This window comes from Eucyclogobius newberryi, unplaced genomic scaffold (assembly GCF_026437365.1).
Source record: "Eucyclogobius newberryi isolate DKJ021-1_F unplaced genomic scaffold, fEucNew1.0.hap1 SCAF_26, whole genome shotgun sequence".
Taxonomy (NCBI): Eukaryota; Metazoa; Chordata; class Actinopteri; order Gobiiformes; family Gobiidae; genus Eucyclogobius; species Eucyclogobius newberryi.
In genome coordinates this window covers 536,938-558,069 of record NW_027315901.1, presented here as the reverse complement: position 1 = coordinate 558,069, position 21,132 = coordinate 536,938, and the positions used below count along the sequence as shown (strand labels likewise).

The 21,132-nt window shown below is 49.9% G+C and overlaps 1 protein-coding gene across 1 annotated transcript in view; it reads right to left on the bottom strand.

Moving 5' to 3' along the window:
- Window positions 1–21,132, bottom strand: part of LOC140372577 (golgin subfamily A member 7-like) — a 35,496-nt gene that overhangs the window by 1,756 nt on the left and 12,608 nt on the right. Inside the window, exons 3-4 of the mRNA XM_072459712.1 lie at window positions 9,250–9,417; window positions 1,557–1,709 (exon numbers count right to left, since the gene is read on the bottom strand). Of these exons, the coding sequence (XP_072315813.1) occupies window positions 1,557–1,709; window positions 9,250–9,417 (321 nt within the window). The remainder of the gene's footprint in view (window positions 1–1,556; window positions 1,710–9,249; window positions 9,418–21,132) is intronic.

Sequence of the window (21,132 nt, the reverse complement as noted above, 5' to 3'; positions counted from 1 at the left end):
CTCGTAGTGCGTCTCTCTGCCCTTCTGCCCTCTGACCTTCTGCCATCTGACCTTCTGCCCTCTGACCTTCTCGTAGTGCATCTCTCTGACCTTCTGCCCTCTGACCTTCTCGTAGTGCATCTCTCTGACCTTCTGCCCTCTGACCTTCTGCCCTCTGACCTTCTGCCCTCTGACCTTCTCGTAGTGCGTCTCTCTGACCTTCTGCCCTCTGACCTTCTGCCCTCTGACCTTCTCGTAGTGCGTCTCTCTGACCTTCTGCCCTCTAACCTTCTGCCCTCTGACCTTCTCGTAGTGCGTCTCTCTGACCCTCTGCCCTTCTGCCCTCTGCCCTTCTGCCCTCTGACCTTCTCGTAGTGCATCTCTCTGACCTTCTGCCCTCTGACCTTCTCGTAGTGAGTCTCTCTGACCTTCTGCCCTCTGACCTTCTCGTAGTGCGTCTCTCTGCCCTTCTGCCCTCTGACCTTCTGCCATCTGACCTTCTGCCCTCTGACCTTCTCGTAGTGCATCTCTCTGACCTTCTGCCCTCTGACCTTCTCGTAGTGCGTCTCTCTGCCCTTCTGCCCTCTGACCTTCTGCCATCTGACCTTCTGCCCTCTGACCTTCTCGTAGTGCGTCTCTCTGACCTTCTGCCCTCTGACCTTCTCGTAGTGCGTCTCTCTGACCTTCTGCCCTCTGACCTTCTCGTAGTGCATCTCTCTGACCTTCTGCCCTCTGACCTTCTGCCCTCTGACCTTCTCGTAGTGAGTCTCTCTGACCTTCTGCCCTCTGACCTTCTGCCCTCTGACCTTCTCGTAGTGCGTCTCTCTGACCTTCAGCCCTCTGACCTTCTGCCCTTCTGCCCTCTGACCTTCAGCCCTCTGACCTTCTGCCCTCCTGCCCTCTGACCTTCTGCCCTCTGACCTTCTCGTAGTGCGTCTCTCTGACCTTCTTTCCTCTGACCTTCTCGTAGTGCGTCTCTCTGACCTTCTGCCCTCTGACCTTCTGCCCTCTGACCTTCTCGTAGTGCGTCTCTCTGACCCTCTGCCCTTCTGCCCTCTGACCTTCTCGTAGTGCGTCTCTCTGACCTTCCGCTCTCTGACCTTCTCGTAGTGCGTCTCTCTGACCTTCTGCCCTCTGACCTTCTCGTAGTGCGTCTCTCTGCCCTTCTGCCCTCTGACCTTCTGCCATCTGACCTTCTGCCCTCTGACCTTCTCGTAGTGCGTCTCTCTTACCTTCTGCCCTCTGACCTTCTCGTAGTGCATCTCTCTGACCTTCTGCCCTCTGACCTTCTCGTAGTGCGTCTCTCTTACCTTCTGCCCTCTGACCTTCTCGTAGTGAGTCTCTCTGACCTTCTGCCCTCTGACCTTCTGCCCTCTGACCTTCTTGTAGTGCGTCTCTCTGACCTTCTGCCCTCTGACCTTCTGCCCTCTGACCTTCTGCCCTGACCTTCTCGTAGTGCGTCTCTCTGACCTTCTGTCCTCTGACCTTCTCGTAGTGCGTCTCTCTGACCTTCTGCCCTCTGACCTTCTGCCCTCTGACCTTCTGCCCTCCTGCCCTCTGACCTTCTGCCCTCTGACCTTCTCGTAGTGCGTCTGCAGACAGAGGAAGGCGGTGTACGCGGTCAAACAGGACAAACATCCCTCCAGATACGAGCGACCTCCAAGTTTCTCTGCCTCAGCGTAAAGATTATTCAGCATCTGCATTGTCTCTTCGAACTGCTGCTTGTCCACCTGCAAACAAGGCGTTCATTACACGTCTACACCTGCAAACAAGGCGTTCATTACACGTCTACACCTGCAAACAAGGTGTTCATTACACGTCTACACCTGCAAACAAGGCGTTCATTACACGTCTACACCTGCAAACAAGGCGTTCATTACACGTCTACACCTGCAAACAAGGCGTTCATTACACGTCTACACCTGCAAACAAGGCATTCATTACACATCTACACCTGCAAACAAGGCGTTCATTACACGTCTACACCTGCAAACAAGGCGTTCATTACACGTCTACACCTGCAAACAAGGCGTTCATTACACGTCTACACCTGCAAACAAGGCGTTCATTACACGTCTACACCTGCAAACAAGGCGTTCATTACACGTCTACACCTGCAAACAAGGCGTTCATTACACGTCTACACCTGCAAACAAGGCGTTCATTACACGTCTACACCTGCAAACAAGGCGTTCATTACACGTCTACACCTGCAAACAAGACGTTCATTACACGTCTACACCTGCAAACAAGGCGTTCATTACACGTCTACACCTGCAAACAAGGCGTTCATTACACATCTACACCTGCAAACAAGGCGTTCATTACACGTCTACACCTGCAAACAAGGCGTTCATTACACGTCAACACCTGCAAACAAGGCGTTCATTACAGGTCTACACCTGCAAACAAGGCGTTCATTACACGTCTACACCTGCAAACAAGGCGTTCATTACACGTCTACACCTGCAAACAAGGCGTTCATTACACGTCTACACCTGCAAACAAGGCGTTCATTACACGTGTACACCTGCAAACAAGGCGTTCATTACACATCTACACCTGCAAACAAGGCGTTCATTACACGTCTACACCTGCAAACAAGGCGTTCATTACACGTCTACACCTGCAAACAAGGCGTTCATTACACGTCTACACCTGCAAACAAGGCGTTCATTACACGTCTACACCTGCAAACAAGGCGTTCATTACACGTCTACACCTGCAAACAAGGCGTTCATTACACGTCTACACCTGCAAACAAGGCGTTCATTACACGTCTACACCTGCAAACAAGGCGTTCATTACACGTCTACACCTGCAAACAAGGCGTTCATTACACGTCTACACCTGCAAACAAGGCGTTCATTACACATCTACACCTGCAAACAAGGCGTTCATTACACGTCTACACCTGCAAACAAGGCGTTCATTACACGTCTACACCTGCAAACAAGGCGTTCATTACACGTCTACACCTGCAAACAAGGCGTTCATTACACGTCTACACCTGCAAACAAGGCGTTCATTACGCGTCTCTCTGACCTTCTGCCCTCTGACCTTCTCGTAGTGCGTCTCTCTGACCTTCTGCCCTCTGACCTTCTGCCCTCTGACTTTCTGCCCTCTGACCTTCTCGTAGTGAGTCTCTCTGACCTTCTGCCCTCTGACTTTCTGCCCTCTGACCTTCTCGTAGTGAGTCTCTCTGCCCTCTGACCTACTGCCCTCTGACCTTCTCGTAGTGCGTCTCTCTGACCTTCTGCCCTCTGACCTTCTGCCCTCTGACCTTCTGCCCTCTGACCTTCTCATAGTGCGTCTCTCTGACCTTCTGCCCTCTGACCTTCTGCCCTCTAACCTTCTGCCCTCTGACCTTCTCGTAGTGCGTTTCTCTGACCTTCTGCCCTCTGACCTTCTGCCCTCTGACCTTCTCGTAGTGAGTCTCTCTGACCTTCTGCCCTCTGACCTTCTACCTTCTGCCCTCTGACCTTCTCGTAGTGCGTCTCTCTGACCTTCTGCCCTCTGACCTTCTGCCCTCTGACCTTCTACCCTCTGACCTTCTCGTAGTGCGTCTCTCTGACCTTCTGCCCTCTGACCTTCTGCCCTCTGACCTTCTCGTAGTGCGTCTCTCTGACCTTCTGCCCTCTGACCTTCTCGTAGTGCGTCTCTCTGACCCTCTGCCCTTCTGCCCTCTGACCTTCTGCCCTCTGACCTTCTCGTAGTGCGTCTCTCTGACCTTCTGCCCTCTGACCTTCTTGTAGTGCGTCTCTCTGACCTTCTGCCCTCTGACGTTCTCGTAGTGCGTCTCTCTGACCTTCTGCCCTCTCCTCTGACCTTCTGCCCTCTGACCTTCTCGTAGTGCGTCTCTCTTACCTTCTGCCCTCTGACCTTCTGTCCTCTGACCTTCTCGTAGTGCGTCTCTCTGACCTTCTGCCCTCTGACCTTCTGCCCTCTGACCTTCTGCCCTCTGACCTTCTCGCAGTGCGTCCCTCTGACCTTCTGCCCTCTGACCTTCTGCCCTCTGACCTTCTGCCCTCTGACCTTCTCGTAGTGCGTCTCTCTGACCTTCTGCCCTCTGACCTTCTCGTAGTGCGTCTCTCTGACCTTCTGCTCTCTGACCTTCTGCCCTCTGACCTTCTGCCCTCTGACCTTCTGCCCTCTGACCTTCTCGTAGTGCGTCTCTCTGACCTTCTGCCCTCTGACCTTCTGCCCTTCTGCCCTCTGACCTTCTGCCCTCTGACCTTCTGCCCTCTGACCTTCTGCCCTCTGACCTACTGCCCTCTGACCTTCTCGTAGTGCGTCTCTCTGACCTTCTGCCCTCTGACCTTCTGCCCTCTGACCTTCTCGTAGTGCGTCTCTCTGACCTTCTGCCCTCTGACCTTCTGCCCTCTAACCTTCTGCCCTCTGACCTTCTCGTAGTGCGTTTCTCTGACCTTCTGCCCTCTGACCTTCTGCCCTCTGACCTTCTCGTAGTGAGTCTCTCTGACCTTCTGCCCTCTGACCTTCTACCTTCTGCCCTCTGACCTTCTCGTAGTGCGTCTCTCTGACCTTCTGCCCTCTGACCTTCTTCCCTCTGACCTTCTACCCTCTGACCTTCTGCCCTCTGACCTTCTCGTAGTGCGTCTCTCTGACCTTCTGCCCTCTGACCTTCTGCCCTCTGACCTTCTGCCCTCTGACCTTCTCGTAGTGCGTCTCTCTGACCTTCTGCCCTCTGACCTTCTCGTAGTGCGTCTCTCTGACCCTCTGCCCTTCTGCCCTCTGACCTTCTGCCCTCTGACCTTCTGCCCTCTGACCTTCTCGTAGTGCGTCTCTCTGACCTTCTGCCCTCTGACCTTCTGCCCTCTGACCTTCTGCCCTCTGACCTTCTCGTAGTGCGTCTCTCTTACCTTCTGCCCTCTGACTTTCTCGTAGTGCGTCTCTCTGCCCTTCTGCCCTCTGCCCTTCTGCCCTCTGACCTTCTGCCCTCTCCTCTGACCTTCTGCCCTCTGCCCTTCTCGTAGTGCGTCTCTCTTACCTTCTGCCCTCTGACCTTCTGCCCTCTGACCTTCTCGTAGTGCCTCTCTCTGACCTTCTGCCCTCTGACCTTCTGCCCTCTGACCTTCTCGTAGTGCGTCCCTCTGACCTTCTGCCCTCTGACCTTCTGCCCTCTGACCTTCTGCCCTCTGACCTTCTGCCCTCTGACCTTCTCGTAGTGCGTCTCTCTGACCTTCTGCCCTCTGACCTTCTCGTAGTGCGTCTCTCTGACCTTCTGCTCTCTGACCTTCTCGTAGTGCGTCTCTCTGACCTTCTGCCCTCTGACCTTCTGCCCTCTGACCTTCTGCCCTCTGACCTTCTGCCCTCTGACCTTCTCGTAGTGCGTCTCTCTGACCTTCTGCCCTCTGACCTTCTGCCCTCTGACCTTCTGCCCTCTGACCTTCTGCCCTCTGACCTTCTCGTAGTGCGTCTCTCTGACCTTCTGCCCTCTGACCTTCTGCCCTCTGACCTTCTCGTAGTGCGTCTCTCTGACCTTCTGCCCTCTAACCTTCTGCCCTCTGACCTTCTCGTAGTGCGTCTCTCTGACCCTCTGCCCTTCTGCCCTCTGACCTTCTGCCCTCTGACCTTCTCGTAGTGCGTCTCTCTGACCTTCTGCCCTCTGACCTTCTCGTAGTGCGTCTCTCTGACCTTCTGCCCTCTGACCTTCTCGTAGTGCCTCTCTCTGACCTTCTGCCCTGACCTTCTACCCTCTGACCTTCTCGTAGTGCGTCCCTCTGACCTTCTGCCCTCTGACCTTCTGCCCTCTGACCTTCTGCCCTCTGACCTTCTCGTAGTGCGTCTCTCTGACCTTCTGCCCTCTGACCTTCTCGTAGTGCGTCTCTCTGACCTTCTGCTCTCTGACCTTCTCGTAGTGCGTCTCTCTGACCTTCTGCCCTCTGACCTTCTGCCCTCTGACCTTCTGCCCTCTGACCTTCTGCCCTCTGACCTTCTCGTAGTGCGTCTCTCTGACCTTCTGCCCTCTGACCTTCTGCCCTCTGACTTTCTGCCCTCTGACTTTCTGCCCTCTGACCTTCTGCCCTCTGACCTTCTGCCCTCTGACCTTCTCGTAGTGCGTCTCTCTGACCTTCTGCCCTCTGACCTTCTCGTAGTGCGTCTCTCTGACCTTCTGCCCTCTAACCTTCTGCCCTCTGACCTTCTCGTAGTGCGTCTCTCTGACCCTCTGCCCTTCTGCCCTCTGACCTTCTCGTAGTGCGTCTCTCTGACCTTCTGCCCTCTGACCTTCTCGTAGTGCGTCTCTCTGACCTTCTGCCCTCTGACCTTCTCGTAGTGCGTCTCTCTGACCTTCTGCCCTCTGACCTTCTGCCCTCTGACCTTCTCGTAGTGCGTCTCTCTTACCTTCTGCCCTCTGACCTTCTCGTAGTGAGTCTCTCTGACCTTCTGCCCTCTGACCTTCTGCCCTCTGACCTTCTCGTAGTGCGTCTCTGACCTTCTGCCCTCTGACCTTCTGCCCTTCTGCCCTGACCTTCTGCCCTCTGACCTTCTGCCCTCTGACCTTCTGCCCTCCTGCCCTCTGACCTTCTGCCCTCTGACCTTCTCGTAGTGCGTCTCTCTGACCTTCTTTCCTCTGACCTCCTCGTACTGCGTCTCTCTGACCTTCTGCCCGCTGACCTTCTGCCCTCTGACCTTCTCGTAGTGCGTCTCTCTGACCCTCTGCCCTTCTGCCCTCTGACCTTCTCGTAGTGCGTCTCTCTGACCTTCCGCCCTCTGACCTTCTCGTAGTGCGTCTCTCTGACCTTCTGCCCTCTGACCTTCTCGTAGTGCGTCTCTCTGCCCTTCTGCCCTCTGACCTTCTGCCATCTGACCTTCTGCCCTCTGACCTTCTCGTAGTGCGTCTCTCTTACCTTCTGCCCTCTGACCTTCTCGTAGTGCATCTCTCTGACCTTCTGCCCTCTGACCTTCTGCCCTCTGACCTTCTCGTAGTGCGTCTCTCTTACCTTCTGCCCTCTGACCTTCTCGTAGTGAGTCTCTCTGACCTTCTGCCCTCTGACCTTCTCGTAGTGCGTCTCTCTTACCTTCTGCCCTCTGACTTTCTCGTAGTGCGTCTCTCTGCCCTTCTGCCCTCTGCCCTTCTGCCCTCTGACCTTCTGCCCTCTCCTCTGACCTTCTGCCCTCTGCCCTTCTCGTAGTGCGTCTCTCTTACCTTCTGCCCTCTGACCTTCTGCCCTCTGACCTTCTCGTAGTGCCTCTCTCTGACCTTCTGCCCTCTGACCTTCTGCCCTCTGACCTTCTCGTAGTGCGTCCCTCTGACCTTCTGCCCTCTGACCTTCTGCCCTCTGACCTTCTGCCCTCTGACCTTCTGCCCTCTGACCTTCTCGTAGTGCGTCTCTCTGACCTTCTGCCCTCTGACCTTCTCGTAGTGCGTCTCTCTGACCTTCTGCTCTCTGACCTTCTCGTAGTGCGTCTCTCTGACCTTCTGCCCTCTGACCTTCTGCCCTCTGACCTTCTGCCCTCTGACCTTCTGCCCTCTGACCTTCTCGTAGTGCGTCTCTCTGACCTTCTGCCCTCTGACCTTCTGCCCTCTGACCTTCTGCCCTCTGACCTTCTCGTAGTGCGTCTCTCTGACCTTCTGCCCTCTGACCTTCTGCCCTCTGACCTTCTCGTAGTGCGTCTCTCTGACCTTCTGCCCTCTAACCTTCTGCCCTCTGACCTTCTCGTAGTGCGTCTCTCTGACCCTCTGCCCTTCTGCCCTCTGACCTTCTGCCCTCTGACCTTCTCGTAGTGCGTCTCTCTGACCTTCTCGTAGTGCGTCTCTCTGACCTTCTGCCCTCTGACCTTCTCGTAGTGCCTCTCTCTGACCTTCTGCCCTGACCTTCTACCCTCTGACCTTCTCGTAGTGCGTCCCTCTGACCTTCTGCCCTCTGACCTTCTGCCCTCTGACCTTCTGCCCTCTGACCTTCTGCCCTCTGACCTTCTCGTAGTGCGTCTCTCTGACCTTCTGCCCTCTGACCTTCTCGTAGTGCGTCTCTCTGACCTTCTGCTCTCTGACCTTCTCGTAGTGCGTCTCTCTGACCTTCTGCCCTCTGACCTTCTGCCCTCTGACCTTCTGCCCTCTGACCTTCTCGTAGTACGTCTCTCTGACCTTCTGCCCTCTGACCTTCTGCCCTCTGACTTTCTGCCCTCTGACCTTCTGCCCTTCTGCCCTCTGACCTTCTCGTAGTGCGTCTCTCTGACCTTCTGCCCTCTGACCTTCTCGTAGTGCGTCTCTCTGACCTTCTGCCCTCTAACCTTCTGCCCTCTGACCTTCTCGTAGTGCGTCTCTCTGACCCTCTGCCCTTCTGCCCTCTGACCTTCTGCCCTCTGACCTTCTCGTAGTGCGTCTCTCTGACCTTCTGCCCTCTGACCTTCTCGTAGTGCGTCTCTCTGACCTTCTGCCCTCTGACCTTCTCGTAGTGCGTCTCTCTGACCTTCTGCCCTCTGACCTTCTGCCCTCTGACCTTCTCGTAGTGCGTCTCTCTTACCTTCTGCCCTCTGACCTTCTCGTAGTGAGTCTCTCTGACCTTCTGCCCTCTGACCTTCTGCCCTCTGACCTTCTCGTAGTGCGTCTCTCTGACCTTCTGCCCTCTGACCTTCTGCCCTTCTGCCCTGACCTTCTGCCCTCTGACCTTCTGCCCTCCTGCCCTCTGACCTTCTGCCCTCTGACCTTCTCGTAGTGCGTCTCTCTGACCTTCTTTCCTCTGACCTCCTCGTAGTGCGTCTCTCTGACCTTCTGCCCGCTGACCTTCTGCCCTCTGACCTTCTCGTAGTGCGTCTCTCTGACCCTCTGCCCTTCTGCCCTCTGACCTTCTCGTAGTGCGTCTCTCTGACCTTCCGCCCTCTGACCTTCTCGTAGTGCGTCTCTCTGACCTTCTGCCCTCTGACCTTCTCGTAGTGCGTCTCTCTGCCCTTCTGCCCTCTGACCTTCTGCCATCTGACCTTCTGCCCTCTGACCTTCTCGTAGTGCGTCTCTCTTACCTTCTGCCCTCTGACCTTCTCGTAGTGCATCTCTCTGACCTTCTGCCCTCTGACCTTCTGCCCTCTGACCTTCTCGTAGTGCGTCTCTCTTACCTTCTGCCCTCTGACCTTCTCGTAGTGAGTCTCTCTGACCTTCTGCCCTCTGACCTTCTGCCCTCTGACCTTCTGCCCTGACCTTCTCGTAGTGCGTCTCTCTGACCTTCTGTCCTCTGACCTTCTCGTAGTGCGTCTCTCTGACCTTCTGCCCTCTGACCTTCTGCCCTCTGACCTTCTGCCCTCCTGCCCTCTGACCTTCTGCCCTCTGACCTTCTCGTAGTGCGTCTGCAGACAGAGGAAGGCGGTGTACGCGGTCAAACAGGACAAACATCCCTCCAGATACGAGCGACCTCCAAGTTTCTCTGCCTCAGCGTAAAGATTATTCAGCATCTGCATTGTCTCTTCGAACTGCTGCTTGTCCACCTGCAAACAAGGCGTTCATTACACGTCTACACCTGCAAACAAGGCGTTCATTACACGTCTACACCTGCAAACAAGGCGTTCATTACACGTCTACACCTGCAAACAAGGCGTTCATTACACGTCTACACCTGCAAACAAGGCGTTCATTACACGTCTACACCTGCAAACAAGGCGTTCATTACACATCTACACCTGCAAACAAGGCGTTCATTACACGTCTACACCTGCAAACAAGGCGTTCATTACACGTCTACACCTGCAAACAAGGCGTTCATTACACGTCTACACCTGCAAACAAGGCGTTCATTACACGTCTACACCTGCAAACAAGGCGTTCATTACACGTCTACACCTGCAAACAAGGCGTTCATTACACGTCTACACCTGCAAACAAGGCGTTCATTACACGTCTACACCTGCAAACAAGGCGTTCATTACACGTCTACACCTGCAAACAAGGCGTTCATTACACGTCTACACCTGCAAACAAGGCGTTCATTACACGTCTACACCTGCAAACAAGGCGTTCATTACACGTCTACACCTGCAAACAAGGCGTTCATTACACGTCTACACCTGCAAACATGTTCATTACACGTCTACACCTGCAAACATGTTCATTACACGTCTACACCTGCAAACAAGGCGTTCATTACACGTCTACACCTGCAAACAAGGCGTTCATTACACGTCTACACCTGCAAACAAGGCGTTCATTACACGTCTACACCTGCAAACATGTTCATTACACGTCTACACCTGCAAACAAGGCGTTCATTACACGTCTACACCTGCAAACATGTTCATTACACGTCTACACCTGCAAACATGTTCATTACACGTCTACACCTGCAAACAAGGCGTTCATTACACGTCTACACCTGCAAACAAGGCGTTCATTACACGTCTACACCTGCAAACATGTTCATTACACGTCTACACCTGCAAACAAGGCGTTCATTACACGTCTACACCTGCAAACATGTTCATTACACGTCTACACCTGCAAACAAGGCGTTCATTACACGTCTACACCTGCAAACATGTTCATTACACGTCTACACCTGCAAACAAGGCGTTCATTACACGTCTACACCTGCAAACATGTTCATTACACGTCTACACCTGCAAACAAGGCGTTCATTACACGTCTACACCTGCAAACATGTTCATTACACGTCTACACCTGCAAACATGTTCATTACACGTCTACACCTGCAAACATGTTCATTACACGTCTACACCTGCAAACATGTTCATTACACGTCTACACCTGCAAACAAGGCGTTCATTACACGTCTACACCTGCAAACAAGGCGTTCATTACACGTCTACACCTGCAAACATGTTCATTACACGTCTACACCTGCAAACAAGGCGTTCATTACACGTCTACACCTGCAAACATGTTCATTACACGTCTACACCTGCAAACAAGGCGTTCATTACACGTCTACACCTGCAAACATGTTCATTACACGTCTACACCTGCAAACATGTTCATTACACGTCTACACCTGCAAACAAGGCGTTCATTACACGTCTACACCTGCAAACATGTTCATTACACGTCTACACCTGCAAACAAGGCGTTCATTACACGTCTACACCTGCAAACATGTTCATTACACGTCTACACCTGCAAACATGTTCATTACACGTCTACACCTGCAAACATGTTCATTACACGTCTACACCTGCAAACATGTTCATTACACGTCTACACCTGCAAACAAGGCGTTCATTACACGTCTACACCTGCAAACATGTTCATTACACGTCTACACCTGCAAACAAGGCGTTCATTACACGTCTACACCTGCAAACATGTTCATTACACGTCTACACCTGCAAACAAGGCGTTCATTACACGTCTACACCTGCAAACATGTTCATTACACGTCTACACCTGCAAACAAGGCGTTCATTACACGTCTACACCTGCAAACAAGGCGTTCATTACACATCTACACCTGCAAACATGTTCATTACACGTCTACACCTGCAAACAAGGCGTTCATTACACGTCTACACCTGCAAACATGTTCATTACACGTCTACACCTGCAAACAAGGCGTTCATTACACGTCTACACCTGCAAACAAGGCGTTCATTACACGTCTACACCTGCAAACAAGGCGTTCATTACACGTCTACACCTGCAAACAAGGCGTTCATTACACGTCTACATCTGCAAACAAGGCGTTCATTACACGTCTACACCTGCAAACAAGGCGTTCATTACACGTCTACACCTGCAAACAAGGCGTTCATTACACGTCTACACCTGCAAACAAGGCGTTCATTACACGTCTACACCTGCAAACAAGGCGTTCATTACACGTCTACACCTGCAAACAAGGCGTTCATTACACGTCTACACCTGCAAACAAGGCGTTCATTACACGTCTACACCTGCAAACAAGGCGTTCATTACACGTCTACACCTGCAAACAAGGCGTTCATTACACGTCTACACCTGCAAACAAGGCGTTCATTACACGTCTACACCTGCAAACAAGGCGTTCATTACACGTCTACACCTGCAAACAAGGCGTTCATTACACGTCTACACCTGCAAACAAGGCGTTCATTACACGTCTACACCTGCAAACAAGGCGTTCATTACACGTCTACACCTGCAAACAAGGCGTTCATTACACGTCTACACCTGCAAACATGTTCATTACACGTCTACACCTGCAAACAAGGCGTTCATTACACGTCTACACCTGCAAACAAGGCGTTCATTACACGTCTACACCTGCAAACAAGGCGTTCATTACACGTCTACACCTGCAAACATGTTCATTACACGTCTACACCTGCAAACAAGGCGTTCATTACACGTCTACACCTGCAAACAAGGCGTTCATTACACGTCTACACCTGCAAACATGTTCATTACACGTCTACACCTGCAAACAAGGCGTTCATTACACGTCTACACCTGCAAACATGTTCATTACACGTCTACACCTGCAAACATGTTCATTACACGTCTACACCTGCAAACAAGGCGTTCATTACACGTCTACACCTGCAAACAAGGCGTTCATTACACGTCTACACCTGCAAACATGTTCATTACACGTCTACACCTGCAAACAAGGCGTTCATTACACGTCTACACCTGCAAACATGTTCATTACACGTCTACACCTGCAAACAAGGCGTTCATTACACGTCTACACCTGCAAACATGTTCATTAAACGTCTACACCTGCAAACATGTTCATTACACGTCTACACCTGCAAACATGTTCATTACACGTCTACACCTGCAAACAAGGCGTTCATTACACGTCTACACCTGCAAACATGTTCATTACACGTCTACACCTGCAAACAAGGCGTTCATTACACGTCTACACCTGCAAACATGTTCATTACACGTCTACACCTGCAAACAAGGCGTTCATTACACGTCTACACCTGCAAACATGTTCATTACACGTCTACACCTGCAAACATGTTCATTACACGTCTACACCTGCAAACAAGGCGTTCATTACACGTCTACACCTGCAAACATGTTCATTACACGTCTACACCTGCAAACAAGGCGTTCATTACACGTCTACACCTGCAAACATGTTCATTACACGTCTACACCTGCAAACAAGGCGTTCATTACACGTCTACACCTGCAAACATGTTCATTACACGTCTACACCTGCAAACATGTTCATTACACGTCTACACCTGCAAACATGTTCATTACACGTCTACACCTGCAAACAAGGCGTTCATTACACGTCTACACCTGCAAACATGTTCATTACACGTCTACACCTGCAAACAAGGCGTTCATTACACGTCTACACCTGCAAACATGTTCATTACACGTCTACACCTGCAAACAAGGCGTTCATTACACGTCTACACCTGCAAACATGTTCATTACACGTCTACACCTGCAAACAAGGCGTTCATTACACGTCTACACCTGCAAACAAGGCGTTCATTACACATCTACACCTGCAAACATGTTCATTACACGTCTACACCTGCAAACAAGGCGTTCATTACACGTCTACACCTGCAAACATGTTCATTACACGTCTACACCTGCAAACAAGGCGTTCATTACACGTCTACACCTGCAAACATGTTCATTACACGTCTACACCTGCAAACAAGGCGTTCATTACACGTCTACACCTGCAAACAAGGCGTTCATTACACATCTACACCTGCAAACATGTTCATTACACGTCTACACCTGCAAACAAGGCGTTCATTACACGTCTACACCTGCAAACATGTTCATTACACGTCTACACCTGCAAACAAGGCGTTCATTACACGTCTACACCTGCAAACAAGGCGTTCATTACACGTCTACACCTGCAAACATGTTCATTACACGTCTACACCTGCAAACATGTTCATTACACGTCTACACCTGCAAACAAGGCGTTCATTACACGTCTACACCTGCAAACATGTTCATTACACGTCTACACCTGCAAACAAGGCGTTCATTACACGTCTACACCTGCAAACATGTTCATTACACGTCTACACCTGCAAACATGTTCATTACACGTCTACACCTGCAAACAAGGCGTTCATTACACGTCTACACCTGCAAACATGTTCATTACACGTCTACACCTGCAAACAAGGCGTTCATTACACGTCTACACCTGCAAACATGTTCATTACACGTCTACACCTGCAAACATGTTCATTACACGTCTACACCTGCAAACAAGGCGTTCATTACACGTCTACACCTGCAAACAAGGCGTTCATTACACGTCTACACCTGCAAACATGTTCATTACACGTCTACACCTGCAAACAAGGCGTTCATTACACGTCTACACCTGCAAACATGTTCATTACACGTCTACACCTGCAAACAAGGCGTTCATTACACGTCTACACCTGCAAACAAGGCGTTCATTACACGTCTACACCTGCAAACATGTTCATTACACGTCTACACCTGCAAACAAGGCGTTCATTACACGTCTACACCTGCAAACATGTTCATTACACGTCTACACCTGCAAACAAGGCGTTCATTACACGTCTACACCTGCAAACATGTTCATTACACGTCTACACCTGCAAACATGTTCATTACACGTCTACACCTGCAAACAAGGCGTTCATTACACGTCTACACCTGCAAACATGTTCATTACACGTCTACACCTGCAAACAAGGCGTTCATTACACGTCTACACCTGCAAACAAGGCGTTCATTACACGTCTACACCTGCAAACAAGGCGTTCATTACACGTCTACACCTGCAAACATGTTCATTACACGTCTACACCTGCAAACAAGGCGTTCATTACACGTCTACACCTGCAAACAAGGCGTTCATTACACGTCTACACCTGCAAACATGTTCATTACACGTCTACACCTGCAAACAAGGCGTTCATTACACGTCTACACCTGCAAACATGTTCATTACACGTCTACACCTGCAAACATGTTCATTACACGTCTACACCTGCAAACAAGGCGTTCATTACACGTCTACACCTGCAAACAAGGCGTTCATTACACGTCTACACCTGCAAACATGTTCATTACACGTCTACACCTGCAAACAAGGCGTTCATTACACGTCTACACCTGCAAACATGTTCATTACACGTCTACACCTGCAAACAAGGCGTTCATTACACGTCTACACCTGCAAACATGTTCATTAAACGTCTACACCTGCAAACATGTTCATTACACGTCTACACCTGCAAACATGTTCATTACACGTCTACACCTGCAAACAAGGCGTTCATTACACGTCTACACCTGCAAACATGTTCATTACACGTCTACACCTGCAAACAAGGCGTTCATTACACGTCTACACCTGCAAACATGTTCATTACACGTCTACACCTGCAAACAAGGCGTTCATTACACGTCTACACCTGCAAACATGTTCATTACACGTCTACACCTGCAAACATGTTCATTACACGTCTACACCTGCAAACAAGGCGTTCATTACACGTCTACACCTGCAAACATGTTCATTACACGTCTACACCTGCAAACAAGGCGTTCATTACACGTCTACACCTGCAAACATGTTCATTACACGTCTACACCTGCAAACAAGGCGTTCATTACACGTCTACACCTGCAAACATGTTCATTACACGTCTACACCTGCAAACATGTTCATTACACGTCTACACCTGCAAACATGTTCATTACACGTCTACACCTGCAAACAAGGCGTTCATTACACGTCTACACCTGCAAACATGTTCATTACACGTCTACACCTGCAAACAAGGCGTTCATTACACGTCTACACCTGCAAACATGTTCATTACACGTCTACACCTGCAAACAAGGCGTTCATTACACGTCTACACCTGCAAACATGTTCATTACACGTCTACACCTGCAAACAAGGCGTTCATTACACGTCTACACCTGCAAACAAGGCGTTCATTACACATCTACACCTGCAAACATGTTCATTACACGTCTACACCTGCAAACAAGGCGTTCATTACACGTCTACACCTGCAAACATGTTCATTACACGTCTACACCTGCAAACAAGGCGTTCATTACACGTCTACACCTGCAAACATGTTCATTACACGTCTACACCTGCAAACAAGGCGTTCATTACACGTCTACACCTGCAAACAAGGCGTTCATTACACATCTACACCTGCAAACATGTTCATTACACGTCTACACCTGCAAACAAGGCGTTCATTACACGTCTACACCTGCAAACATGTTCATTACACGTCTACACCTGCAAACAAGGCGTTCATTACACGTCTACACCTGCAAACAAGGCGTTCATTACACGTCTACACCTGCAAACATGTTCATTACACGTCTACACCTGCAAACATGTTCATTACACGTCTACACCTGCAAACAAGGCGTTCATTACACGTCTACACCTGCAAACATGTTCATTACACGTCTACACCTGCAAACAAGGCGTTCATTACACGTCTACACCTGCAAACATGTTCATTACACGTCTACACCTGCAAACATGTTCATTACACGTCTACACCTGCAAACAAGGCGTTCATTACACGTCTACACCTGCAAACATGTTCATTACACGTCTACACCTGCAAACAAGGCGTTCATTACACGTCTACACCTGCAAACATGTTCATTACACGTCTACACCTGCAAACATGTTCATTACACGTCTACACCTGCAAACAAGGCGTTCATTACACGTCTACACCTGCAAACAAGGCGTTCATTACACGTCTACACCTGCAAACATGTTCATTACACGTCTACACCTGCAAACAAGGCGTTCATTACACGTCTACACCTGCAAACATGTTCATTACACGTCTACACCTGCAAACAAGGCGTTCATTACACGTCTACACCTGCAAACAAGGCGTTCATTACACGTCTACACCTGCAAACATGTTCATTACACGTCTACACCTGCAAACAAGGCGTTCATTACACGTCTACACCTGCAAACATGTTCATTACACGTCTACACCTGCAAACAAGGCGTTCATTACACGTCTACACCTGCAAACATGTTCATTACACGTCTACACCTGCAAACATGTTCATTACACGTCTACACCTGCAAACAAGGCGTTCATTACACGTCTACACCTGCAAACATGTTCATTACACGTCTACACCTGCAAACAAGGCGTTCATTACACGTCTACACCTGCAAACAAGGCGTTCATTACACGTCTACACCTGCAAACATGTTCATTACACGTCTACACCTGCAAACAAGGCGTTCATTACACGTCTACACCTGCAAACATGTTCATTACACGTCTACACCTGCAAACAAGGCGTTCATTACACGTCTACACCTGCAAACATGTTCATTACATGTTTACTCCATAAATTCATATAAAAACAAGGCGTTTTACACAAATGATAAAGAGAAGCTCATGTTGTTTTGACAGATGAAGAGTGGGAGGAGCTCAGAGGAGCCCCTCCCACATTCATGTACTTTTATGGTCAGATGCCACCATTATTTTATAACTCCAGGTCAAAGGTCAAAGGTCAAAGGTCTCATTCTTCACAAATGCAACTGTTGTAGAAACAGCGACACCAGGAGGCAAACCACTGTCACATGACCTGGGACTGTCCTGTCAATCACAATATATAATACTTTTGAATGTACTTTAGAATTTACTTTGTACATTCTACTTCGTGTTCTGTCTTTTGTCCTCTGGTCGTGTTCTGTCTTTTGTCCTCTGGTCGTGTTCTGTCTTTTGTCCTCTGGTCGTGTTCTGTCTTTTGTCCTCTGGTCGTGTTCTGATCGTGTTCTGTCTTTTGTCCTCTGGTCGTGTTCGGTCTTTTGTCCTCTGGTCGTGTTCTGGTCGTGTTCTGTCTTTTGTCCTCTGGTCGTGTTCTGTCTTTTGTCCTCTGGTCGTGTTCTGTCTTTTGTCCTCTGGTCGTGTTCTGATCGTGTTCTGTCTTTTGTCCTCTGGTCGTGTTCTGTCTTTTGTCCTCTGGTCGTGTTCTGTCTTTTGTCCTCTGGTCGTGTTCTGGTCGTGTTCTGTCTTTTGTCCTCTGGTCGTGTTCTGTCTTTTGTCCTCTGGTCGTGTTCTGTCTTTTGTCCTCTGGTCGTGTTCTGTCTTTTGTCCTCTGGTCGTGTTCTGGTCGTGTTCTGTCTTTTGTCCTCTGGTCGTGTTCTGTCTTTTGTCCTCTGGTCGTGTTCTGGTCGTGTTCTGTCTTTTGTCCTCTGGTCGTGTTCTGTCTTTTGTCCTCTGGTCGTGTTCTGTCTTTTGTCCTCTGGTCGTGTTCTGTCTTTTGTCCTCTGGTCGTGTTCTGTCTTTTGTCCTCTGGTCGTGTTCTGTCTTTTGTCCTCTGGTCGTGTTCTGTCTTTTGTCCTCTGGTCGTGTTCTGTCTTTTGTCCTCTGGTCGTGTTCTGTCTTTTGTCCTCTGGTCGTGTTCTGTCTTTTGTCCTCTGGTCGTGTTCTGTCTTTTGTCCTCTGGTCGTGTTCTGGTCGTGTTCTGTCTTTTGTCCTCTGGTCGTGTTCTGGTCGTGTTCTGTCTTTTGTCCTCTGGTCGTGTTCTGGTCGTGTTCTGTCTTTTGTCCTCTGGTCGTGTTCTGTCTTTTGTCCTCTGGTCGTGTTCTGTCTTTTGTCCTCTGGTCGTGTTCTGTCTTTTGTCCTCTGGTCGTGTTCTGGTCGTGTTCTGTCTTTTGTCCTCTGGTCGTGTTCTGTCTTTTGTCCTCTGGTCGTGTTCTGTCTTTTGTCCTCTGGTCGTGTTCTGGTCGTGTTCTGTCTTTTGTCCTCTGGTCGTGTTCTGTCTTTTGTCCTCTGGTCGTGTTCTGTCTTTTGTCCTCTGGTCGTGTTCTGTCTTTTGTCCTCTGGTCGTGTTCTGTCTTTTGTCCTCTGGTCGTGTTCTGTCTTTTGTCCTCTGGTCGTGTTCTGTCTTTTGTCCTCTGGTCGTGTTCTGTCTTTTGTCCTCTGGTCGTGTTCTGTCTTTTGTCCTCTGGTCGTGTTCTGGTCGTGTTCTGTCTTTTGTCCTCTGGTCGTGTTCTGTCTTTTGTCCTCTGGTCGTGTTCTGTCTTTTGTCCTCTGGTCGTGTTCTGTCTTTTGTCCTCTGGTCGTGTTCTGGTCGTGTTCTGTCTTTTGTCCTCTGGTCGTGTTCTGTCTTTTGTCCTCTGGTCGTGTTCTGTCTTTTGTCCTCTGGTCGTGTTCTGTCTTTTGTCCTCTGGTCGTGTTCTGTCTTTTGTCCTCTGGTCGTGTTCTGTCTTTTGTCCTCTGGTCGTGTTCTGTCTTTTGTCCTCTGGTCGTGTTCTGTCTTTTGTCCTCTGGTCGTGTTCTGGTCGTGTTCTGTCTTTTGTCCTCTGGTCGTGTTCTGTCTTTTGTCCTCTGGTCGTGTTCTGTCTTTTGTCCTCTGGTCGTGTTCTGGTCGTGTTCTGTCTTTTGTCCTCTGGTCGTGTTCTGGTCGTGTTCTGTCTTTTGTCCTCTGGTCGTGTTCTGTCTTTTGTCCTCTGGTCGTGTTCTGTCTTTTGTCCTCTGGTCGTGTTCTGTCTTTTGTCCTCTGGTCGTGTTCTGTCTTTTGTCCTCTGGTCGTGTTCTGTCTTTTGTCCTCTGGTCGTGTTCTGTCTTTTGTCCTCTGGTCGTGTTCTGTCTTTTGTCCTCTGGTCGTGTTCTGTCTTTTGTCCTCTGGTCGTGTTCTGGTCGTGTTCTGTCTTTTGTCCTCTGGTCGTGTTCTGGTCGTGTTCTGTCTTTTGTCCTCTGGTCGTGTTCTGTCTTTTGTCCTCTGGTCGTGTTCTGTCTTTTGTCCTCTGGTCGTGTTCTGTCTTTTGTCCTCTGGTCGTGTTCTGTCTTTTGTCCTCTGGTCGTGTTCTGTCTTTTGTCCTCTGGTCGTGTTCTGTCTTTTGTCCTCTGGTCGTGTTCTGGTCGTGTTCTGTCTTTTGTCCTCTGGTCGTGTTCTGTCTTTTGTCCTCTGGTCGTGTTCTGGTCGTGTTCTGTCTTTTGTCCTCTGGTCGTGTTCTGGTCGTGTTCTGTCTTTTGTCCTCTGGTCGTGTTCTGTCTTTTGTCCTCTGGTCGTGTTCTGTCTTTTGTCCTCTGGTCGTGTTCTGTCTTTTGTCATCTGGTCGTGTTCTGTCTTTTGTCCTCTGGTCGTGTTCTGTCTTTTGTCCTCTGGTCGTGTTCTGTCTTTTGTCCTCTGGTCGTGTTCTGTCTTTTGTCGTGTTCTGTCTTTTGTCCTCTGGTCGTGTTCTGGTCGTGTTCTGTCTTTTGTCCTCTGGTCGTGTTCTGTCTTTTGTCCTCTGGTCGTGTTCTGGTCGTGTTCTGTCTTTTGTCCTCTGGTCGTGTTCTGTCTTTTGTCCTCTGGTCGTGTTCTGTCTTTTGTCCTCTGGTCGTGTTCTGGTCGTGTTCTGTCTTTTGTCCTCTGGTCGTGTTCTGTCTTTTGTCCTCTGGTCGTGTTCTGGTCGTGTTCTGTCTTTTGTCCTCTGGTCGTGTTCTGTCTTTTGTCCTCTGGTCGTGTTCTGTCTTTTGTCCTCTGGTCGTGTTCTGTCTTTTGTCCTCTGGTCGTGTTCTGGTCGTGTTCTGTCTTTTGTCCTCTGGTCGTGTTCTGTCTTTTGTCCTCTGGTCGTGTTCTGTCTTTTGTCCTCTGGTCGTGTTCTGTCTTTTGTCCTCTGGTCGTGTTCTGTCTTTTGTCCTCTGGTCGTGTTCTGTCTTTTGTCCTCTGGTCGTGTTCTGTCTTTTGTCCTCTGGTCGTGTTCTGTCTTTTGTCCTCTGGTCGTGTTCTGGTCGTGTTCTGTCTTTTGTCCTCTGGTCGTGTTCTGTCTTTTGTCCTCTGGTCGTGTTCTGGTCGTGTTCTGTCTTTTGTCCTCTGGTCGTGTTCTGTCTTTTGTCCTCTGGTCGTGTTCTGTCTTTTGTCCTCTGGTCGTGTTCTGTCTTTTGTCCTCTGGTCGTGTTCTGTCTTTTGTCCTCTGGTCGTGTTCTGTCTTTTGTCCTCTGGTCGTGTTCTGTCTTTTGTCCTCTGGTCGTGTTCTGGTCGTGTTCTGTCTTTTGTCCTCTGGTCGTGTTCTGGTCGTGTTCTGTCTTTTGTCCTCTGGTCGTGTTCTGTCTTTTGTCCTCTGGTCGTGTTCTGTCTTTTGTCCTCTGGTCGTGTTCTGGTCGTGTTCTGTCTTTTGTCCTCTGGTCGTGTTCTGTCTTTTGTCCTCTGGTCGTGTTCTGTCTTTTGTCCTCTGGTCGTGTTCTGTCTTTTGTCCTCTGGTCGTGTTCTGTCTT